The sequence below is a fragment of the Phycodurus eques genome, chromosome 2 (assembly GCF_024500275.1).
Source record: "Phycodurus eques isolate BA_2022a chromosome 2, UOR_Pequ_1.1, whole genome shotgun sequence".
Classification (NCBI taxonomy): domain Eukaryota; kingdom Metazoa; phylum Chordata; class Actinopteri; order Syngnathiformes; family Syngnathidae; genus Phycodurus; species Phycodurus eques.
The window spans coordinates 29069661-29091717 of NC_084526.1; the positions used below are offsets into that span (position 1 = coordinate 29069661).

Here is a 22057-nt window from a genome sequence, read left to right on the forward strand (position 1 = left end):
CGCGTATTGTTTGGCTTCCTATTTTGTTGTTCAAACTTGGTTATATATGTGCATAAATGAGAGGGGTGGAGGGGGAAGACTGAGACAAAAGGAAGAAGAGATAGGTCGGTGGAGGACTTTAGTTGGGGTCAACAGTCCAGAGCAATGGTGAGTGTGGTAAGGAAGTGAAGAAACAAGTCCAAGCAGGTTGGAAAGGGTGGAGGAAGGTGTCAGGTGTACTATGTGACAGAAAAGTCTCTGCTCGGATGAAGGGCAAGGTTTATAAAACAGTGGTGAGGCCAGCCATTATGTATGGATTGGAGACAGTGGCACTGACGACACTGGTCTCTGACGACGAGTGTAGCCGGGTTGGAACGCTCCATGCTGGGCTTCCATGTGGCGCGCATCCGCGCTAAATCGTGTCATGCTATCGATTGCTTTCGATCTCCTGCTGGAAACACTGACTCTTGTGTGCATCGAATGCTGACGTTCCCTCACAGCAAATGAGAATCCACTCCATAAAACACTGACTTCTCTTATGTAGCCTCGTGAGCTGCGGACTATGAGGTTTCGTCCCAGTTGATAACGCAAACGCGTGATAACTTGTCTGCAGAAGCGAGTCGGCAATTTGAAGCCATTTCATTACCACAGGTCCCACCCAGTCGCAAGCACACAACTTGTCGGAAGACAGGCAGTCATTGGCTGATTGTCGGCGTTTTGGGTACTGGCCTTTAAGACACCGTATGAATTGAGCGCTGTTGTGTAAGTTTTTTTTTTCCCACTGGTACCATGCTATTAAGCTGGTACCATGCTATTATTGACATCAAAATACCTCGGTACGGTACTGCATCAGTACTTGGTGCAACACTATTTATGACACGATAGCTTAGCAATTAGCATCATCGCTCTTCGCCCTCCCCTCGTGATAACCATATGGAAGAACTGTCGTTTATTCTCGACCATAGAGGTGATGAGTAGTGTCTTACAATAAGTTGTCAACGGACGCAAATAAAACTTTCGCCTCCGCGGTTTGGCAGCCGTAATAAAAAAAACACACCCCCAAGCAGCTAGCTAGCTGGCTGGCTAGCTCTCTCGCTCTCTCTCTCTCTCACACGCAAACGCACGCATACAGTCTCCAATATAGTGTTTATTTCATCAAATTAATTTATAAATTGTCATCACAATGGCTGGACACAGCGCCATACTGGCTGGTAATATCATACGCTGGATCCTCATGTTTTTGAGATTGTAGGGTGGAAGCTGCAGCTGGCTACTAGTGTGTACTGAATGGGTGGAAACATGGGAGAAATTAAGTGGCAGTATTTTTAGGGTAATAACCCATCAGCAACACACGTATTGAGAGAAGAAAAAAAAAAAAAAAAAAGAACTATGAACTAGTCATTTTCCGAACAGTGAACTTGGTTAAAATAATTTTAATTATAAACTATGAACTGAAATACCGTATTTTCACGACCATAAGGCGCAAAAGTCTTAAATTTTCTCCAAAATGGTGTGTGCACAGAGTTCCAAAATCTGTAAATGTTGTTGTGTGACTTTAATGAGCGCTGCGCCTGACTGACTGGGAGCATTTCCTGCCGACACGCTGCATATATAGAGGAAGGCGGATGTGACTGAGGACAGCATGCGGACGTAAAGGGGGAAGGGAGCGTGACAGAGGCGGCTAAAGACACACCCCCAGTAGGTATATAGTTCCGGTATGTGCATCGGTTTGGCTAAGGACACCCGAAAATGGCACCTACGTAGAGATACGCTTACAAAGCACAGTTTAAACTGCAAGATATTAGTTACGCGGGGGAATATGGGAATGGATTCATGAGCAAAGAACAGCCAGGAGAAGTGTCTCTACAGTCACCATTCGACTGAGTGCAATAACCCGGAGCTTGCCATCATTCCGGAACTCCAACCGCTGGACATCCGTGTAAACAGGGCGTTCAAAGTGAAGTTGTGAGTGGCGTGGGAGCCATGGATGACATAGCGAACACAGCTTACCAAGACTAGGAGGCAGCGCCGGGCGACTTTCACCACAATTTGTGAATGGATTGTGGATGCTTGTGCTAACGTGTCAGTTTGCACTGTTATTCGAGCTTTCGCACGGCAATGAGACTGACTCGAACCTGGTGTGTTTGATTGAGAACTTGCCCAGCTGTTCATTTCGGATACAGAAGATGAGGACTTTGATGGATTTGTGGATGAGGATTTATCAAAAAAATAACATGACTACATTGTTAAATACTTCAATAAAGTACAACCGAACTCAGTTTTGCTCACGCTGCCTTTTTAAAAACATTGTTTTAGTGTGCATGCATGCTACCGTATGTTTTAAGCTAGCGTATGTTTTAACATGCTTGCGCCCCATAATACCCGTAACTGAGACTGTGCCTTTTAATACGGTGCAGTGCGCCTTATGGTCGTGAAAATACAGTAGTTCATTTTTGGAACAGTGAAGTGAACTTTTTTTTTAACTGGTTCACATAGAAAAAGAACTTTCCCAACACTGATGTTACTTCCATACAGGTTGTTTAAAAGTTTGGCTCAGTGCAGTCACTGTTTTCCCCATGCCATCCATCAATTTTCTACCGCTTATCCGGGTCGGGTCACAGGGGCAATAGCTTTAAGCAGGGACACCCAGCCTTCCCTCTCCCCAGCCACTTCATCCAGCTCTACCGGGGGGACCCCGAGGCGTTCCCAGGCCAGCCGAAGGATGTAGTCTCTCCAGTGTGTCCTGGGTCGTACCCGGGGTCTCCTCCCGGTGGGACGTGCCCGGAACACCTCACCAGGGAGGCGTCCGGGAGGCACCCGAATCAGATGCCCCAGCCACCTCATCTGGCTCATCTCGATGTGGAGGAGCAGCGGCTCTACTCTGAGATCTTCCCGGATGACCAAGCTTCTCACCCTCTCTCTAAGGGAGAGCCCGGACACCCTGCGGAGGAAACTCATTTCGGCCGCTTGTATCCGGGATCTTGTTCGTTCGGTCACGACCCACACTTCGTGACCATAGGGGAGGGTAGGAACGTAGATCAACCGGTAAATCGAGAGATTCGCTCCTTCTTTACCACAACGGATCGATACAAAGTCCGCATCACTGCAGACCCTGCACCGATCCTGTCGATCTCCCGTTCCATTCTTCCCTCACTCGTGAACAAGACCCCAAGATACTTGAACTCCTCCACTTGGGGCAGGATCTCATCCCCGACCTGGAAAGGTCACGCCACCCTTTTCCGACTGAGGACCATGGTCTCAGATTTGGAGGTGCTGATTCTCATCCCAGCCGCTTCACACTCTGCTACGAACTACTCCAGTGAGAGTTGGAGGTCACGGCTTGATGAAGCAAACAGAACCACATCATCTGCAAAAAGCAGAGATGTAATACTGAGGCCACCAAACCGGACCCCATCTACGCCTTGGCTGCGCCTAGAAATTTTGTCCATAAAAGTTATGAACCAAATCGGTGACAAAGGGCAGCCTTGGCGGAGACCAACCCTCACCGGAAATGAGTCCGACTTACTGCCGGATATGCGAACCAAACTCTGGTACCCCATACTCCCGAAGCACCCCCACGGTCGAACGGTTTCTCCAAGTCCACAAAATACATGTAGACTGGCTGGGCGAACTGCTATGCACCCTCGAGGACCCTGCCAAGAGTGTAGAGCTGGTCCACTGTTCCACGGCCAGGACGAAAACCACACTGCTCCTGCTGAATCTGAGATTCAACTTCCCGATGGACCCTCCTCTCTATTCAGCATCCCTGAATAGACCTTACCAGGGAGGCTGAGGAGTGTGATCCCCCTGTAGTTGGAACAGACCCTCCGGTACCCCTTCTTAAAAAGGGCGACCACCACCCCAGTCTGCCAATCCAGAGGCACTGTCCCCAATGTCCACGCGATATTGCAGAGGCGTCAACCAGGACAGCCCAACAACATCCAGAGCCTTGAGAAACTCCGGACGAATCTCATCCACCCCCGGGGCCCTCCCCTCAGCAATGGAGGCGTGGAACATGGTCCACTCGGACTCGATGTCCCCAGTCTCCCCCAGAACATGAGCAAAGTTCTGTTGGAGGTGGGAGTTGAAACTCCTTCTGACGGTGGATTCCGCCAGACGTTCCCAGCAGACCCTCACAATAAGTTTGGGGCTGCCACGTCGGACCGGCATCTTCCCCCACCATCGGAGCCAACTCACCACCAAGTGGTGATCAGTTGACAGCTCCGCCCCTCTCTTCACCCGAGTGCCCAAGACATATTGGCCGCAAGTCCGATGGCACGACCACAAAGTCGATCATCGAACTGCGACCTAGGGTGCCCTGGTGCCAAGTGCACGTGTGGACACCCTTATGCTTGAACATTGTGTTCGTTATGGACAATCCGTGTTTTCCCCATGCTTGCATGGTTTTTTTTCTTTGTTTTTAAATGCTTTTAATCATGTTAAGCACATTGAGTTACCTTGTGTATGAAATGTGCTTTATAAATAAATTTGCTTTGCTTTTTGCAGGGTGATGGTAATACTGTGTAACTCATTGGGATGCACAAAAGTGGATAATGTAGCCCTTGCATGCTACAGTAACATATTTTTCATAACATGAAGACTATGTTATCTGAGCTCACCTTCATTTTTAAAATGTAGATTTATATGAAAGATTTTCTTAAGATATTTAAAAATAGGTGAATGAAGTTTAATGTGACACTTAATTTCAAACTGTTTAACTATCAAAAAAAGGAAAAATCTAAATTTCAACAAGAGGGACAGGAACAAGCCTGTTTATTTTATTGAACTGTACCTGACAGGATTGCTGGTAAGTGAGACGCGCAGTGAGTCTAGGCAACCAAATAGGCGTTCTTCCATCACCCCTGACTTAAGTTCTCCCAGGAATTCCTGAGGAGATATCTGATAGCTGCTTTTCAAGCTACCCTGGAGGAAGGAAAAGAGAAAACATTTTACATGCCAATGGAGAGAGAGGGGAAGAAAATAATCTGACAAATAAACTATTTAAGATGCTGTATGGTATTGTAAGGCATACCATATAATTAACAATGCATAAGCAGGGTTCCTACACGAGATTTCAAAATTCCATGTTTTTTCCAGACCCTAATTTCCAGACTTCTCAGTAAAATAATTCAAGTTTGTGTGACATTTGAGTAAATGCATGCATCATTCTGATTCCTTATGCCATTATGTCGCCAAATAATGAACGAACGGACAGCAGAGGACGTTCGCCTCCGCAAAGTCCATTAATCCCTGATAATTGTACACTTTGAAGGGCATTAACCCACTTATACCATGGTCACTTGCCAACAAAAATAATTAATGTAACTACCAATTCATAATTTCATACGTTTTGTAGTCAAAACAAAGTTTTACTAAAACTTTTTATCCCCACTTATGATGCCTGAGGGCTTGACTATCAAGAGACATTCCAATCCCATAACTTTCTGAGGGTATGTCAACGCTGTTAAATAGCAACTACGGGTGTGATGATCAAATATTTTTTTATTATTATACATACAGTATATTGGATATATTTATATATGACGGTTGATGCAAGCTCTCAGGCTGGCAGAGATGTGGCGTTGTCCCCCGGGTGTTTCGGAGGACATCCAAGGAAAGCTTAGGGTAATTTTCATGTACTTTTAATACAGCTCTCAAGCATCGAATATAACTCGCTATCTTAGGCTAATGCGAGCATTAATGTTTGTATGTCAAGATGCTGGCGTTCTGTCGATTTATGCTTTAACTGGCGGACTGCAGTCCGGGTCCGGAGACAGGACCCAGAAGCAGTCCAACATGGACCAACACCATAGCAAAAATATAAAGTTCATGACTAAAAACATAAAGGGCGTTTTTAATTCAAGTGGCGCAGCATTACAATTTACAGGTTTTACGATAGTGATGAACAGTACCGACCAATCACATTCGAGTTCAGCCATCCTTCAGCTAATCAAACCTGCATCTCAGGCTATAATCATTGACTGTGCACTGACCACACAGAGACGAGGAGAAACGTAACAGGGGAGAGAGAAAGAGAGCGTGGAAATCGAGTAGAAAGATCAGAAAATTACAGGTAAAGGAAAGAAACATCTGGAAAAAAATTGAACTTCTCAGTGGGAATTTTCCTCTGGAAGCAGAATTAAACGTGTATACATGTGAAACACCCTTATGATGCAAAATGCTAAGTTAATTGAAGACTCTAAATTTCCCGTAGGTGTGACTGTGAATGGTTTCTATGTGCCCTGCGATTGGCTGGCGACCAGTTTAGGGTGTTCTCGCCCGAAGATAGCTGGGATTGGCTCCAGCACACCCGCGACCCTAGTGAGGATAAGCGGTACAGAAAATGGGTGGATGTATGGACGTTTGAGACTTCACTGTGTCATCAAGATCCCAAACAGAAAAGGGGAAACGCTAACTTTTTTATTTTTCTGAAGCACTTTATTTGAACAATTTGATAATGCTCTCTTTTTATTTACTTGCTCTTGATGTGAAATGTAGCCCTACTTTTAGTTTGTAAATCAGAAAAAATTACACAGTTATGTTCCAAAATTCAATTACCCAGGCACAATTTGTACAATTCTTGAAAGAAAACATGAAGGATTTAATTTTATTTTACTTTTAATGGGATTCAAATTAAACTAAAGCATTTCAGAAATGCACAATAATTAAACGAAACAAAAAAAATAATGAGATGGTCCTTGTTTAGTCCTATTTTAAAAATATGTTTTTATTTTCGGCACGGTGACCGACTGGTTAGAGCGTCAGCTTCACAGTTCTGAGGACTGGGGTTCAAATCCCGGCCCCGCCTGTGTGGAGTTTGCATGTTCTCCCCGTGCCTGTGTGGGTTTTATCCGGGCACTCCAGTTTCCTCCCGCATCCCAAAAACATGCATGGTCGGTTAATTGAAGACTCTAAATTGTCCATGGGTGTGAATGTGAGTGCAAATGGTTGTTTGTTGATATGAGCCCTGTGATTGGCTGGCGACCACTTCAGGGTGTACCCCGCCACTCGCCAGAAGATAGCTGGGATAGGCTCCAGCACGCCTGCAACCCTTGTGAGGATAAGCGGTACAGAAAAAGGATGGATGGATAATCGATTCTGAAAAGATTTGGTAGTGACAGCCTAATAAAAATTGCTCATTCTGTTTACCAATGGCAAGGTTTATTCAGTTGTTGGTCTGCCATAAAAAAGGAGTGGATTTCTATCTGCTAAGAACAGCCATCCATCCATTTTCTGAGCCTCTTCTCCTCACTAGGGTCGCGGGTGTGCTGGAGCCTATCCCAGCTATCATCGGGCAGGAGGTGGGGTACACCAGCCAATCGCAGGGCACAAACAACCATTCGAACTCACAGTCACACCTACGGGCAATTTAGAGTCTCCAATTAATGCATGTTTTTGGGATGTGGGAGGAAACCGGAGTGCCCGGAGAAAACCCACGCAGGCACGGGGAGAATATGCAAACTCCACACAGGCGGAACCCCGGTCCTCAGAACTGTGAGACTGACGCTCTAACCAGTCGGCCACCGTGGCGCCTCTGCTAAGTACAGTGAAAGGCAATTTAAGTTTCGGCGAAAATTGTCCAATAGTGCCAATAAAAATGCTTAGTGTTCTCGTGTTGGATTTGTCTCATGTTATACAGTACAACTCCTCTGCTCAGTTCTGTAGTTTTATACATACTGTTCGCAAGCCCGTAACAATTAGGTAAAGTATAAACATGCAGAAAACTGAGGAACTCAAATACGGCCAGCATATGACATGCATAAAATGTAACATAAAATATAAAACATACCGCTTTTGAAGAAGTACAAACATACTGGATGACCATTTCTCTCTTTGTATTCAAGTCCTTGTCTCTCAAGGGAGTCTTTTTTTCTTCATTCAAGTTCATGTCCTCCTAATATAAAAATGAACAACATTAGAATTACAATACTGTTTTTTTCAGTCCTGTTTTTATAATACCCCAGGCAACTTGACTTTCCATTGCATCAGTATAACAGTTAAAACATGGGGGGGAAATAATTGAGGGCTCAACGTCAAGTGTAGGTGTGACTTTTGTCACATTTTCCAGTCTCATTAAAAAATGAAGAGAGATTAACACAGCATGTATGAACACAGTACACTTGCTTTCTAAGTGAAATCATTGTGTTGCTTTAATTTATCAATATGAAAAATTTCAGTCTTTTTGGGTTTTCGGTGTGTGGTTGCTGACACAAGATCTAATGGATTTGTAATCTCACCATAAATTCATTATTAATATTAAATGAGTGACCTTGAACATAAGTAACATAAGCCATTTGTGGCTCTCCCTACGCCACTATGCTAGGGCTCCATCACGGTACACTGTGGCCGCTGTCTGCTCTTGGTGCAGACGGCTCCTTGTGATGGTGCTTCCCACTTGGTTTCTCTATACCCACCATACATAATTACATTATTATTTTCTTACTTTTTTAACTGTGTGTGTGTGTGTGTGTGTGTGCGTCTGTGTGTGTGTGTGTGTGTGTCCATATACTGTATCTAGCTGTGTGGATGAGTGGGAGAAGCTGGGATTGATTTTAACTAAAGCAGTTTGAGATACATAGCATTGTATGAAAAGTGCTCCATAAAACGTTTGATTTCATTTGATTAGATTTAGGAATAAATGCACCAAGTAACATTGGAACAAAGCCTAATACTAAATAACTGTAAATACAATATGATGCTTCCATTGGATTTTCGATCTGCAAGTGTTTTTCCATATTGTCTTCACACACACACACACACACACACTGATTTGCTTTGGTTAAATCCTGACAAGTTTTAAAAATAAATAAATAAATAAATAAAATTTTAAAAATGATTTTGAAGTTATTTTTTGCAATTGTTAAATAAGGAGTTGTATTTCTAGGCAACAAAAAATAATGCAATGTTTATGCTACACTAGAAGTGTAAAGTAATACTGATGCAGAGTCATTAGCTCAGTGAAAGTTGGTTGTTAATAACATTTTTCAGAAACATTGTGGATAAAAGAATGACATCATTACTTGCGTACCATCATTTTTTCGAACAGTGCCAATATTTCCTTTTCTGAAGTGATCTTTGATGAAAGTTCCTCAAACTGGGAACTGGATGATGAAAATACAGACCAATCAGTAGTACTGTGTTTAGAATGGGGTATCGCTGGCCGCTCCTTTTTACTACCCGGGATCCGAATACTTGCAAATCTGTCCAGCTACAGGGGGAAAGAAAATGAAAGAAAGACCCAAATCAAAATAAACAAAAAAGGTGCAACAAGGCAAGATGAGTGTTAGTTTACTGTATATAGATTTATATAAATATTTATCAAAGTGGAGTTAACAATGTATTCTGCATGACGATAATATTCAATTTGTATTGTGCGAGAGAAGCATAAATCTGGTTAGGGTGAAAGAAAAATTTAAAAATACTTTTACTTAAAAGGCTTCACTTTTTGAATAAATGCGATGGTTTTAGTCATGTTAGTCGATAGTCTGCAGCCAAGAAAATGGAAGAATTGCTTTCATTTTTCATTTCTTACCACGTCATCAGTGAGATTTCTAAATGGCAGGTGCTATGAATAGGGAGGGGACAGACAAAAAAAAAACAATTTGAAGTATCACTGCCGTGCACACAATCATCAACTGTAATGTATTAAACAATGTCTAGGTTTCAGTGTGGACTCTGCATGGTCACAGTTGACCTTAAAGAGATGAGTCTAAACAAAGGAAGTCACCTCAACTATTATAGAGCAGAAGAAAAACACCAAACCTCAGCACACCCTTCATAGCGACACAATGTTACATGTAAAAATAGATATTATTCAGGTGGTAAAAAATATAAAATATTGACCTTTACTTTAAAAATATACATGTACTCGGTCACAGAAATAAACTGTAAATAACAGACAGGTATTTTCCCTCCACACAATGATTGTTAAACCTCCTTAAAATTGAATCATAAGTCATATAGCCCATTACAAGATGTTATACATGTCAGCAATTATTATTTGATTCTTTTTTTTCATAAAGAAAAAGGTAACCACCATAAATACAGTTAATTAACCAGTAACTTGTGATTCACCTGCCATTTTTTCCAAGTTTGATTTCCTGCGCTCATTCAGATTACCTGCCCTTGTCTGAAATTTCCTTTTAATTCTAAAGCTAATAGACTCACTTAGTGGGCTGTCTCACTACTTACGATTACTGTAATACAGTACTGCTTTGCGTTTGAACATTCCTGGTGAATGTAGTAAAATAGTGAAAAGGTCTAACAAATAAGATGAGTGAGCACAAAGTCTGTGCGATGACGAACACTTTCTGATTTATTTTTTATGCCCCCCCATACTGTGTATTTTTATTGTTTTAATAAAATAAAAAATAAAAACGTCCGTTTTTTCTTTAAAAAGAAACTGACTTACCAGCCTTATCATGGCTTTTATGATGTTGTACTGCCACCTATTGGAATAATGTGGAAAATCGTTTCCAACGAGCCATTAAACTACTACTATACATTACAATGATTGTGTACAACAGTGGTGTGATGAGACAAAAGTCCACTGAGAAGAATACTGCAGGGACCCAGAGAGACCCACAAGCAAGATAGCTGCATTGTACTATAGCTCTAGGAAGCGTATGGATTAGTGGAAAGCCTAAACCCTCTGCTAATTTTAACCTTTTTATTTCCTTCAGGCAACACCAACTACATAAATATGCCAACGGGTGCTATTAAGAAAACAATATTACAAGTCAAACATAGGTCTTAGGCCCTTCCTAAAATAAGAAATGTTTACCTGTTTCACTAAGTGATATACATAATAGGTAGAACTGAAAAAAAAAAAAACGTCTGCTCTTCATTGTGCTTATTGTCCTAATTGTTCTCTTAATAACCTCTGTCTGTTTCTCTCTCACTCTCATTACCAAGAAAGATGACAGTTGAAGCAAATTACTGCATGAATAAGAACATGTATGATTGTACTACTGTGTCTGTGAAGCTCCATCATTACTAGGGCTGACATGCTGTTGTTTATCCCTCATTAATGTGCAAATTCAGTGTTATACAGTATAGTGGTGTATAATATTGTGCTATTCAATATCAGTCCATCAAAGGTTGTCAGAACTTTTGTTGACAACGAATTACTAGTTCCTTATCCTGTGTCTTGACCACAACGAGGAAGCACCCAGTTCTAGCCTTAACATAAATCTAACCTAGCCTTTTTCTAAAAAGCCAAAATATTAGTACATTACATGTTCAGGTATGGAGAAGTGTTGGTTGAAATTGAATGCATACTACATATCCTCAAGTGCACACCTATCGAAACGACCATTTTCTTTTTTATTGCAACCGTCTTTGCAATAAATAAGGGTACAACAAAAGCAGCACACTGCTTTTTTCTGTACACAGAAATGTAACTACTTATTTAAGTGAAACTTACAAACTTGGGTTTGCGGTCTCCTTCTTCGGAGCATGGCGTACCGAGGTGGGAGGAGGAAGCCTTCTTCTTATGAGATTTACCGTCTCGTCCCGACGTGGCTTCAAACCGCTGACCGTAAGTGTCCATGTTGTTGACCTGTGCACATGTACTCGACGTTACGGCCTCTTACTGTCGACCTCGACCTGAGTTACAACACATCTTTGACAAATACTACAAGTACTATTCTTTGAAAACGTCGCCTTGGTTTTAGAGACAAGTACGGAGGTTCTACTCTATTGCATTAAGTCAATAAAACGTTATTCTGAACCGCTGAGAAAGCAATATTATTACGATCCAATCGTGTTTCATGTCCGTTTAGCTGTCTGTCAACTAGCAGGGACAGTACTAATCCAATTTGTGGACTGCCACGTCAACGTGTCAACTTTCCACTAACCTGGGGAAGGCGTTGGACATACAGTTTCTCTGTAGATATGGCCTTTTGTCTTCTAATTATGGAAAAGTAAAGTAACTACGACCACCATGAACTGAAATGTTGCTTACACAACGATACAGTACTTTTTGACAGACCCGCGCAAAGAGGGTATAAAATTTGATCGTTTGAGTCGACCAATAATGTCCACTGAATAGTGGAGGTGGCGCAATTCCTGAAATAACACCGCCCCTTTTTTTGTTAAACATGCATTTGATTGGTTGTCAGTGCTGTCAATCAACTCACTTCAGACGGAATCGCTTGTTTTTGCAATGCGAACGTACCGTAGGTGGGTAGGTGCGGTGGTAGCATTGATATTTGACGTTCACATTACAGTACAGGGTCTTTGTTTTTTTCTCGGACCTGCATTATTATTAGTGATCTATTAACTAATAGCTATTAGATGTAATGTAAATATTTTAACAGGCTGGTGCAACCGGCATGAAAGTGTCCCCTCACTAACTGTTTTGTTTGATAATTGCATAGGTATCATTCATTAAATTCCATGTTCTGAATATAGAATTGTAATAACTGAATATTTCCCTTTATTCGTGTATTTAAACAGTATATAAACAGGACAGGTATATAAAACAGACACAGACAGACAGATGGATCATTCTTATTCAGGACCCACAAAAAATGCATTGAAATGAAGACGAGTTGTAGACCGGGGGGGGTATTCCAGCCAGCGGGTAACGTGAAAATCCGGAGGAAATTGACCCTGAGATGAGGGAAAGCCTTGAAAATTCCTTTCCAAAGAGCTGGGGAAGAGGAATTCCGACTATAGGCTGGTTGATAGAGCGCTACTAGGATTCCCACTGCCACCATGATTGGCTCCTGCGTCGCAAGAAGGACTGCGGTCAAGCCAGCCTCCACTCGTAAAGTAGCAGTCAAGCCAGCCGCCCCTAATTTTGTTCATACTAGGCATTACGGTAATAGGTCGCCAACTCGCGGCGAAAGCCACCTTCAAAATAAAAGCTTCCCAATAATACGGACGTAAGTGCTCTTCGGTTAAGGGATGCAACCAGCAAAGTTAATTTGAATCTTGAGATACATTACATACATACATACATGAAACAAATTACTTTATTTGATATCTTAGGAAAAATAAATGGCAATGGACTGCACTTATATAGCGCTTTATCTCCATCATCACAGTGGCCAAAGCGCTTTACAAAGACTCATATTCACAAACACATTCATAAACCAATGGGCGACTGCTGCCATGCAAGGCGCTGCCATGCCCACTGGGAGCAAATCAGTGTCTTGCCCAAGGAAACTTCGACATGGGGACAGTCGTAGCAGGGATTCGAACCTGTTCTACCGACTGAGAAAAAGCCACCCCAACATAATCCCATTGGTATCGCAAGACAAGTTCAGATCTGTGTGACAGACCACCAAGGACTCCGCGAAAAGAGGTTTGATTAAGATCTGATATTGTATTTCAAAATAAAAATCTCTGAAAACTGCATATATTGCTTTCATTACCCCTGACTGAAAAAAAATCTGTTAAATCTTTTTAATGAGATATCGCAACACCGGTCCAGTTCTGGGGGACACTACACCCCCCCAGGTATCCAGCAAAAGAGGTCCCATCAAAATCTGATGTGGCATTTCAAAATAAAAGTCCACTGAAATTGCTATATTTCACTGTCATGATCATGGATTTCAAAAATTCTTTTTAAAAAAAATCCTAGTTATCATAACACCAGACCAGTTCTGGGGGACACTACACCCCCGCAGGTCTCCAACAAAAGAAGTCCCATCAAAATCTGATGTGGCATTTCAAAATAAAAGACTCTTGAAATTGGTGTATTTCACTGCCATGATCACGGATTTCAAAAATTATTTTAAAAAAATCTCCTAGTTATCACAACACCATACCAGTTCTGGGGGACACTACACCACCCCAAGTCTCCAACAAAAGAGGTCCCATCAAAATCTGATGTAGCATTTCAAAATAAAAGTCCACAGAAATTGCTATATTACACTGTCATGATCACAGATTTCAAAAATTCTTTAAAAAAAAAAACTCCAAGTTATCACAACACCAAACCAGTTCTGGGGGACACTACACCACCCCAAGTCTCCAACAAAAGAGGTCCCATCAAAATCTGATGTGGCATTTCAAAATAAAAGTCCACTGAAATTGCTATATTTCACTGTGATGATCACAGATTTCAAAAATTCTTTAAAAAAAAAATCATAGTTATCACAACACCAAACCAGTTCTGGGGGACACTACACCACCCCAGGTCTGCAACAAAAGAGGTCCCATCAAAATCTGATGTGGCATCTCAAAATAAAAGTCCACTGAAATTGGTGTATTTCACTGCCATGATCACGGATTTCAAAAATTCTTTAAAAAAAACTCCTAGTTATCACAACACCAAACCAGTTCTGGGGGACATTACACTACCCCAGGTCTGCAACAAAAGAGGTCCCATCAAAATCTGATGTGGCATTTCAAAATAAAAGTCCACTGAAATTGGTATATTTCACTGCCATGATCACGGATTTCAAAAATTCTTTAAAAAAAAAAATCCTAGTTATCACAACACCAGACCAGTTCTGGGGGACATTACACCACCCCAAGTTTCCAACAAAAGAGGTCCCATCAAAATCTGATGTGGCATTTCAAAATAAAAGACTCTTGAAATTGGTGTATTTCACTGCCATGATCACGGATTTCAAAAAGTCATTAAAAAAAATTCTAGTTATCACAGCACCAGACCAGTTCTGGGGGACACTACACCACCCCAAGTCTCCAACAAAAGAGGTCCCATCAAAGTTTGATGTAGCATTTCAAAATAAAAGTCCACTGAAATTGCTATATTTCACTGTCATGATCACGGATTTCAACAATTCTTTAAAAAAAAAATCCTAGTTATCACAACACCAGACGAGTTCTGGGGGACACTACACCACCCCAAGTCTCCAACAAAAGAGGTCCCATCAAAATCTGATGTGGCATTTCAAAATAAAAGTCCACTGAAATTGCTATATTTCACTGTCATGATCACGGATTTCAAAAATTATTTTAAAAAAAAAATCCTATTTATCACAACACCAGACCAGTTCTGGGGGACACTACACCACCCCAAGTGTACTTATATGTTTTGATTATGAAGATGGAAGCCTATATACAGAGGGTGGAAAAAGTATGTGAACCCTTTGACATTTCTTAAATAGCTGCATAAAGTGATCATAAAATGTTGTCTGATTTTCATCTAAATCACAAGAATAAACCGTCTGCTTCAACTAATACCACACAAACAATTGTTTTTTTGTTTTTGTTTGCTTTATTTTTATAGAGCATAACGTAAACATTAACATGACAGGGAGTAAAAAAAAATAAGTGAACGCTTGGATTTAATAACCGGTTGACTTTGGCAGCATTAACCTCAACCAAACGTTTCCTGTAGTTGCAGATCAGACTTGCACAATGATCTGGATGAACTCGAGTTCTTCACAGCAGATATCCCAGAATTCTTGCTGAACTGAAACAGTTTTGTAAAGAGGAATGATCCAAAATTAATCCTGATGATTGTGCCTTATCTGCAACTATAGGAAATGTTTGCTTGAGGTTATTGCTGCCATAGGATAGTCAACCATAGTCATAGTGCAGATATGTTTTTGACATGGTCTTTATTTCATTATTTCTTTTATTTTCCATATTTTTAACAGGTAGTTTCTTTTTCTTATGCAACTTGCACTTCGTCTCAAATCGCATTGTTTGTTAATTTGTTACTACTGACTGAGGGGCATGGTCAAGAATTCCAGTGTACCTGTTTTTAACTTGTACAAATGGAAATAAATTCTACTCTCATACATAAGTGTAAGAAAAAATAAGACTGTGGGTTGTGCCATTAGCATTACGCCACAAAATGTTCTCCAAAAGGAGGAATTGGCAGAGCACAAGCCTGGTATTGAGGCACATTGCGTGTAGTAGGTATGTCCTGGAAGATGTATTTTAATGACAAATGTTTTATTTTGTAATCCCTTTTTGATAAATCATTGTTTAATAATGTGCCCAAAGTGTACTTACAATGTGTGGGTTTATAAGTACATTGTTCAAGACAAAGTACAGTATGCTATCTTGTGAAAACATCAAAAGTGCCAGTGGGAAAAAGTATTTGAAGCCTTGGAGTCAAATAGCCTAATGTTTGAGCTGTCATAAAAGTGTCTGGTAAGTGGATTGGAACTGCACAATGTCCCAAGTGTTAATTTAATCTAATCATTAGTCAAATCAGACATATTCTTAAAAAAAAAAAAAAAAGGGGGGGGGGGGGTTATGACAATAATATTGTATTATCTAGCTCAGGAAATATTATTTTCTCAAATTCACTATTTAGTTGATGATAATATTCAAAATTAAATATTTGCGGTGCATGGATGTGAGTCGTTTTCCCTGTGTTTGCCTTGTGTCCCCAAATGACTAACTATGCCCCCTGAGCAGTCAAGTGTCATCACTGAGGATGAAAACTAGCCTTCTGGCTAATTCTGGCTTTTTTAACCATGTGTATTTCATGTGTTTTATGAAATTGCATTGTCCCCTTTCAAATAAACTGATTAATAATAATAATAATAATAATAAACCCAAAGGGCTTATTTCCATTGTGGTCCTCAGTACATGAAAATACTGTATATCAAATAGTATTTTAAGACGCTTATTGCATATTAATGCTCATCACGTGAACGAAATTTACAAACTAAGATGTTTTTGAGAACCTGATATTGAAGAGCAGTTGTTTTCCTGACTGCTACACTGCTTTTTGTGATTGGTTGGCACTCGCTATTTTCCCAGTATAATCCAATCAGCGATGGCGTTGTAGCTCGCTCCAAAGTAACGTACTCGTTTATACTCGTAAATGTGCACCAGTTATAGTGAAAAAGGAACTTATTAAATGCATTAACTTATTACTGCTGACTACGTGAACGGAATTTAAAAAGCAAAGCAAATTTATTTATGTAGCGAATTTCATACACAAGGTAGCTCAATGTGCTTTACATGATTAAAAGCATTTTTTAATAAAAAGAAAAAATAGCTTATACACATTTAAAGACAAAAATAAAAATACAATAAAAACAGTGTACAGTACAAGAAAGATCATTAAAAGTGGAAATGCTCTAAAACGCATGAGAACCAAACTGAAGCAATTTAATAACATCTGGGGAAACCTGTGCAGGTGCTTTGAGTTTAGTAGATGAATAATGTGTGACACTCAGTTTAAAACATTTATGGCCTGCAAAATTCGGGCTGATTTCTTCACAGTATTGTAATATCTTTTTTAATTCCTGGTTTTATGAGCTGGATGCCCAAATTAGCAAAGCAAATTTATTTATATAGCGCATTTCATACAAGAGGTAACTCAATGTGCTTTACATGATTGAAAGTATTTAAAAACAAAGAAAAAAACAGCTTATAAAGATTTAAAACAGAGAAGAAAAAAATACAATTAAAACAGCATACAGTGCAATAAATATCATTTAAAATTGGAAATGCTCTAAAAAGCATGGGAAAAAAGAAGAGTTTTTTACCTGGACTTAAAAACATTCACACTCGGGGCTGACATCACGTCTGTTGGCAACTTATTCCATTTGTGTGCAACAAAACAGCAAAATCCTGCTTCACCATGTTTGCTTTGGACACTATGCTCCACTATTTGACCTGAGTCTGTCGATCTCAGAGACCTACTGGGTTTATATTTCATTAGCATTTCTTTCATGTATTCAGGACCTAAACCAGTTAGGGGTTTATAGACCAGTTGTCATGAACGGAACAGAGGATAGGACTAAAAAATGCACGACTCCAAAACAAATGGACAGTTTCAAAAAAGAGAGGTTTAATATACGGGCAGAGGTCGGTATACAGGCAGGCAATTCAAAAAAGACAACAGTATCCAAAAACATGAGGCAAAAAGGCGAGGTCGATAATCGGAACAGGGTCTAGTCTTACTGTGAGTCTTTGACTTGGAAACAAGGAATGCTGGAACGCGACGACAATGTACAACGAACTGGCGACGAGAAAGAATGAAACATGAGGTTAAATGCAAGGTGTAATAAGGGTGAACGAGGCAAAGGTCGTGAAGATGCTCTCAGGATCAGGTGTGTATGAAACAGGGGGAAGACAAAAACCGGAACACACACCCATGACACCAGTAGCAGAACTTTAAAATCAATTTTAAAGCTGACTGGGAGCCACTGCAGGGACTTTAGAATTGGAGTAATATGTTCTGACCTCTTTGTTCTGGTCAGAACCCGAGCTGGGGCATTCTGAATGAGCTCCAGCTGTTTAACACAAGAAGACCATTACAGTAGTCACATCTACTTGTGATAAAAGCATGGATGAGCGTCTCCTGGTCTGTTTGGCATATACAAGCTTTCACTCTGGATATGTTCTTCAGCTAGGAGAAGGCTGTTTTAGTAACTGATTTGATATGACTGTTTAAAACCAGGTCGGAATCTATTAGTCCACCAAGGTTTCACACTTGGTCTTTGGTTTTTAAAGAGAGTGACTCCAAGTATTTACTAACAGCAATCCTCTTTACTGCCAAAAACAATTATCTCAGTTTTGTTGTGGTTTAATTGAAGAACTGTTTTAGACAATGTTACGGACATGCGCGTCGCAAACTGAGGTGCCACAGGGACTCCCAACCATGTGATAACCCCACTCCTCCGCGCTGCCCTGCTGTGAGACGGCCACTAGGAGAATGCCTGGTGTACGTCAACTTGACCGTAACCTAAGCAGCTTCCCGTCAAATCTTGATTCCTGACTTCAAAAGACTCCTTCCCCGACCATCAAACATGCACGTGAGGCGCCACCCACCGGCATTAAAAGGAACTGCAAGCGCCAACCGCTGGACTCTCCTTTGATGTTTGTTAATGGAAGATAAAATGTCCGTTTTGATATCTTACAAATTCTGTAGAAATATTCCAAATGTATGCCTTGGTGTCTGTGTCACTATTGTCAGTTTGACAGGTCCTCTGTCAGATTTTGAAAGCTGTTCCTCGTGATTTGAAATCAAACAGTACGAAATGTTGTATTGAACAATAAGTAACCGATCTGCCACGACCAAAGTTTAAACAATGATTCTGTGCGTGAGAGTACAAAGTTGGGAGTGTTTTAGATTAATGATTTTAAATCCAGTTGATCAAATTTGTAGACAAGATTCAGGCGTTTTCGATCGAAGAAGCCGGCCATACAGCTTGGATCACTTTTCCTATCCACAACTACCGGCATCCCGTGCCGGTCCCGCACGCCTCTGAGGACCAGAGCTCGGCCCGCCACCAGTTCAACCGGCAGGAAAGTTATGAGTGTGTCCCAAACGGGATAACAACTTTCCTTTCCCATTTCTTTTTGTTTGTATTTTTGTGCACCTTTTATCCTTCAACCAAACCTGCTTTGTTTCCGCCTGAGGTCCGGAGGAAGACCACTCCCCAAAGACCAGCTGATCTGCGTTCGTGAGTCGACACTGCAATCCTTACTATGATGTACAACATCACTGCCTAATAATTTTGGGGAAATTACTACCTTCACACGAAACCCCAACTTTGCTTTCTCTCGCTCTGATTCTATGCTGTAAACGCTCACGTTTCAAATTTTAGTCCAACACACGATGTTGTATTCCCCTTTTCGTATGCCAATTTTCCTCCTTTTTACTGTTATTAGTGTTATTTTCTTTGTTTAGTTAGACCCCCTCACTGATGGTGTAGTAGTACACTCGCCTGACTTTGGTGCAGGCAGCGTGGGTTCAGTTCACACTCAGTGACGGTGTGAATGTGAGTGCGAATGGTTGTCTGTGTCTATATGTACCCTGCGACTGACTGGCAACCAGTTCAGGGCGTCGTCCGCCTTTCGCCCAAAGTCAGCTGGGATAGGCTCCAGCGTCCCGCGACCCTAACCAGGATAAGCGGTGTTGAAAATGGATAGTTAGACCCCTTTTGTGTGTTCCCTTTTGATCCATTTAGATGTCATTAAATATACCATAAAATTCCACTCTTGATTGCATTTTGTGTGTGTTCTGAGTTTAAGTAAACTCATCTAGTCATCTGGAACTCAACATTTCATAGTGTAGCAACCTTCAGATTACAAGACTGATAAAAAGGTTTCTCGTCATATCTCCAAAGGTTTATACTTATAAAAAGCATTTTAGCATAGGTCATTGCCATTCGATGAGATTGAACACTTCTAATGGTTACAAAATAACGCCGATCCTCCAGGTAGGACCTGAACCATTGAAGGACTGTTCTTTTTAGTCCTACCCACGTTTCCAACCGGATCAGCAGTATATTATACTCTACCATATCAAAAGCCGCATTGAGATCCAAAAAGACCAGAACTGACACCTTTCCCGAGTCAGTTTTCAACCTTATATCAATTAGCACTTTGATAAGAGCTTATTCTGTACTGTGATGAGTTCAGAAACCTGATTGAAAATGGTCAAAAAGTCAATTTATGTTCAAGAAAGTGCTGAGTTGAATAAAAATAACTTTCTCAACAATCTTGGCTATGAAAGGAAGATTTGAAATGAGATTTTGTAGCACAGGCTTAATGGCAGCTACTTTAAGACCTTTAGGAAACGCGCCTGACTGAAGTGAGCAATTGATTATTTGCTGCAAATCAGCATGCAAAGACTTCGCAATAGCTTTGAAAAAGTCTGATGGTATTGAGTCAAAACAGCTCATTGATGGTTTCAGCTGCTGAACCATTTTCTCTCCAGTTTTTTGCTCAACTGTATCAAATTCTGACATGGTAACAGAGTTTTTCCTGGGTGGCTTCAGATGTAGTATCATTTTATCATTTTACTGATTTGTGCTAATATTTAACCCGATGGGTAGTATTTTTTCACTAAAATAACAAATTCATTGCATTTATCTGCTGTTAGGAGTTCTGGAGCTATTACTGATGATTTTAGAAAAGTGTCAATTTGGAGTTTATTTTTTATTCTCTTACATTCTGCTTTCCTACACTTTGATTTTGAGGTCCTTACCATCATTGTGCTCCTCCACGGTGTTGTTCTAGGTCGCCTCAAGATTGTCTTAGTTTTAATAGGAGCGACAGCATTCATGACATTTGAGATTTTACAGGTGAAATTATCCAAAAAGGTAAAAATAAACAAATAAATACATGGAATTGTTGCAATTGTAGGCCCTGAATCTCTAATCAATGAAAGTTAACTTTTTGAATGGAATTATGGAAGTAAATAAACTTTTCCATGATATTCAATTTTTTTGGAAAGTGTCTGTTTACCCAGTGACTTGATATTGAATAGAGCTAGTCTCGCAGAGATAGTTGGTGACAATGGTTTGATAGGTTCACGGTTTATCCTCACTAAGCTTGTAGCTCTATCTTCTTTGTGCCATATTTATTTGACCAAATTTCTGTCCCTTGTAATTACAGGGATGAAAAATGCCTGATCTCCATAGGGATCTGACTTAATCTGGAGAAGAATGCTGTTTGTATCTGTTTTTAAGCCACCATCCTGCACATACAGTACAAATCAGATTTCGAGATTAGCTTCTTTACAGGTGGAGGAGGGGCCCTTCGCATCTTAGTGAATGTTCGTTTCAGGTGAGGGGGATGGGAGGAAGATATTGGCATGGTGTGCGTTGGATTCCAACATTGCCAATTGCCTTCATCCTGTATGTTACATTGAAAAGAGCATTTAGGTTAGATGATAGTGTTGCTGGTCTTGTTGCTAATATCAGCCTTATGCTAATTAGCAGGCCACACTTACGGAATGGTGAGGGGGTATCAAAATGTTTGGGAATATGGCAACGACTGTATCGACAAAATGTACAGTCCCACAGGTTTAAAGATATCCAGGAGTCGCTGCTTCTCATTTATTTGGAAGAAGAAAAACAAGTTTATCAGCAAGAAAAATGTAAACAGAGGCAAAGCTTGCAGAGCAAGCAAAAAAGCATCTGCACTGTACAAGAGCAGGAGTGGAAATGGCTGAATAAGCTGTTTACGAGCGAAGCGGGCATTCCCGAGGGGGTTGTTTCCGATGAATGGGAACGTCCATTCGTGGCCGCAGCCGGATAATATTGGGGAACCGGCTCACTGTCTGTTTCTCTGCAATCCCATCGACATTGAGGCACAACTAAATCTGAAATGAGATGCTGTTATTCCCAAACTAGTTTCTGATCAAAAACCATTCCTTTCCATACTCAGTCAACAT

At 40.8% G+C, this 22057-nt stretch overlaps 1 protein-coding gene across 9 annotated transcripts in view; it reads right to left on the reverse strand.

Annotated features, from left to right (window-relative positions):
- LOC133399091 (protein diaphanous homolog 3-like) overlaps positions 1-12001 on the reverse strand; it is a 216809-nt gene extending 204808 nt beyond the window's left edge. For 3 of the 9 annotated variants that reach the window (XM_061670207.1, XM_061670209.1, XM_061670205.1), the window contains exons 1-6: positions 11838-12001; positions 11405-11539; positions 9512-9544; positions 9008-9187; positions 7769-7873; positions 4772-4902 (exon numbers count right to left, since the gene is read on the reverse strand). In XM_061670207.1, coding sequence (XP_061526191.1) covers positions 4772-4902; positions 7769-7873; positions 9008-9187; positions 9512-9544; positions 11405-11530 — 575 coding nt within the window. In that variant the 5' untranslated portion in view covers positions 11531-11539; positions 11838-12001. Of the gene's footprint in view, positions 1-4771; positions 4903-7768; positions 7874-9007; positions 9188-9511; positions 9545-11404; positions 11752-11837 lie in introns of those variants that run through there. The other 6 variants (XM_061670214.1, XM_061670208.1, XM_061670215.1 and 3 more) reach the window with 4 other exon arrangements.
- Between the last annotated feature and the right edge of the window lie 10056 nt (positions 12002-22057).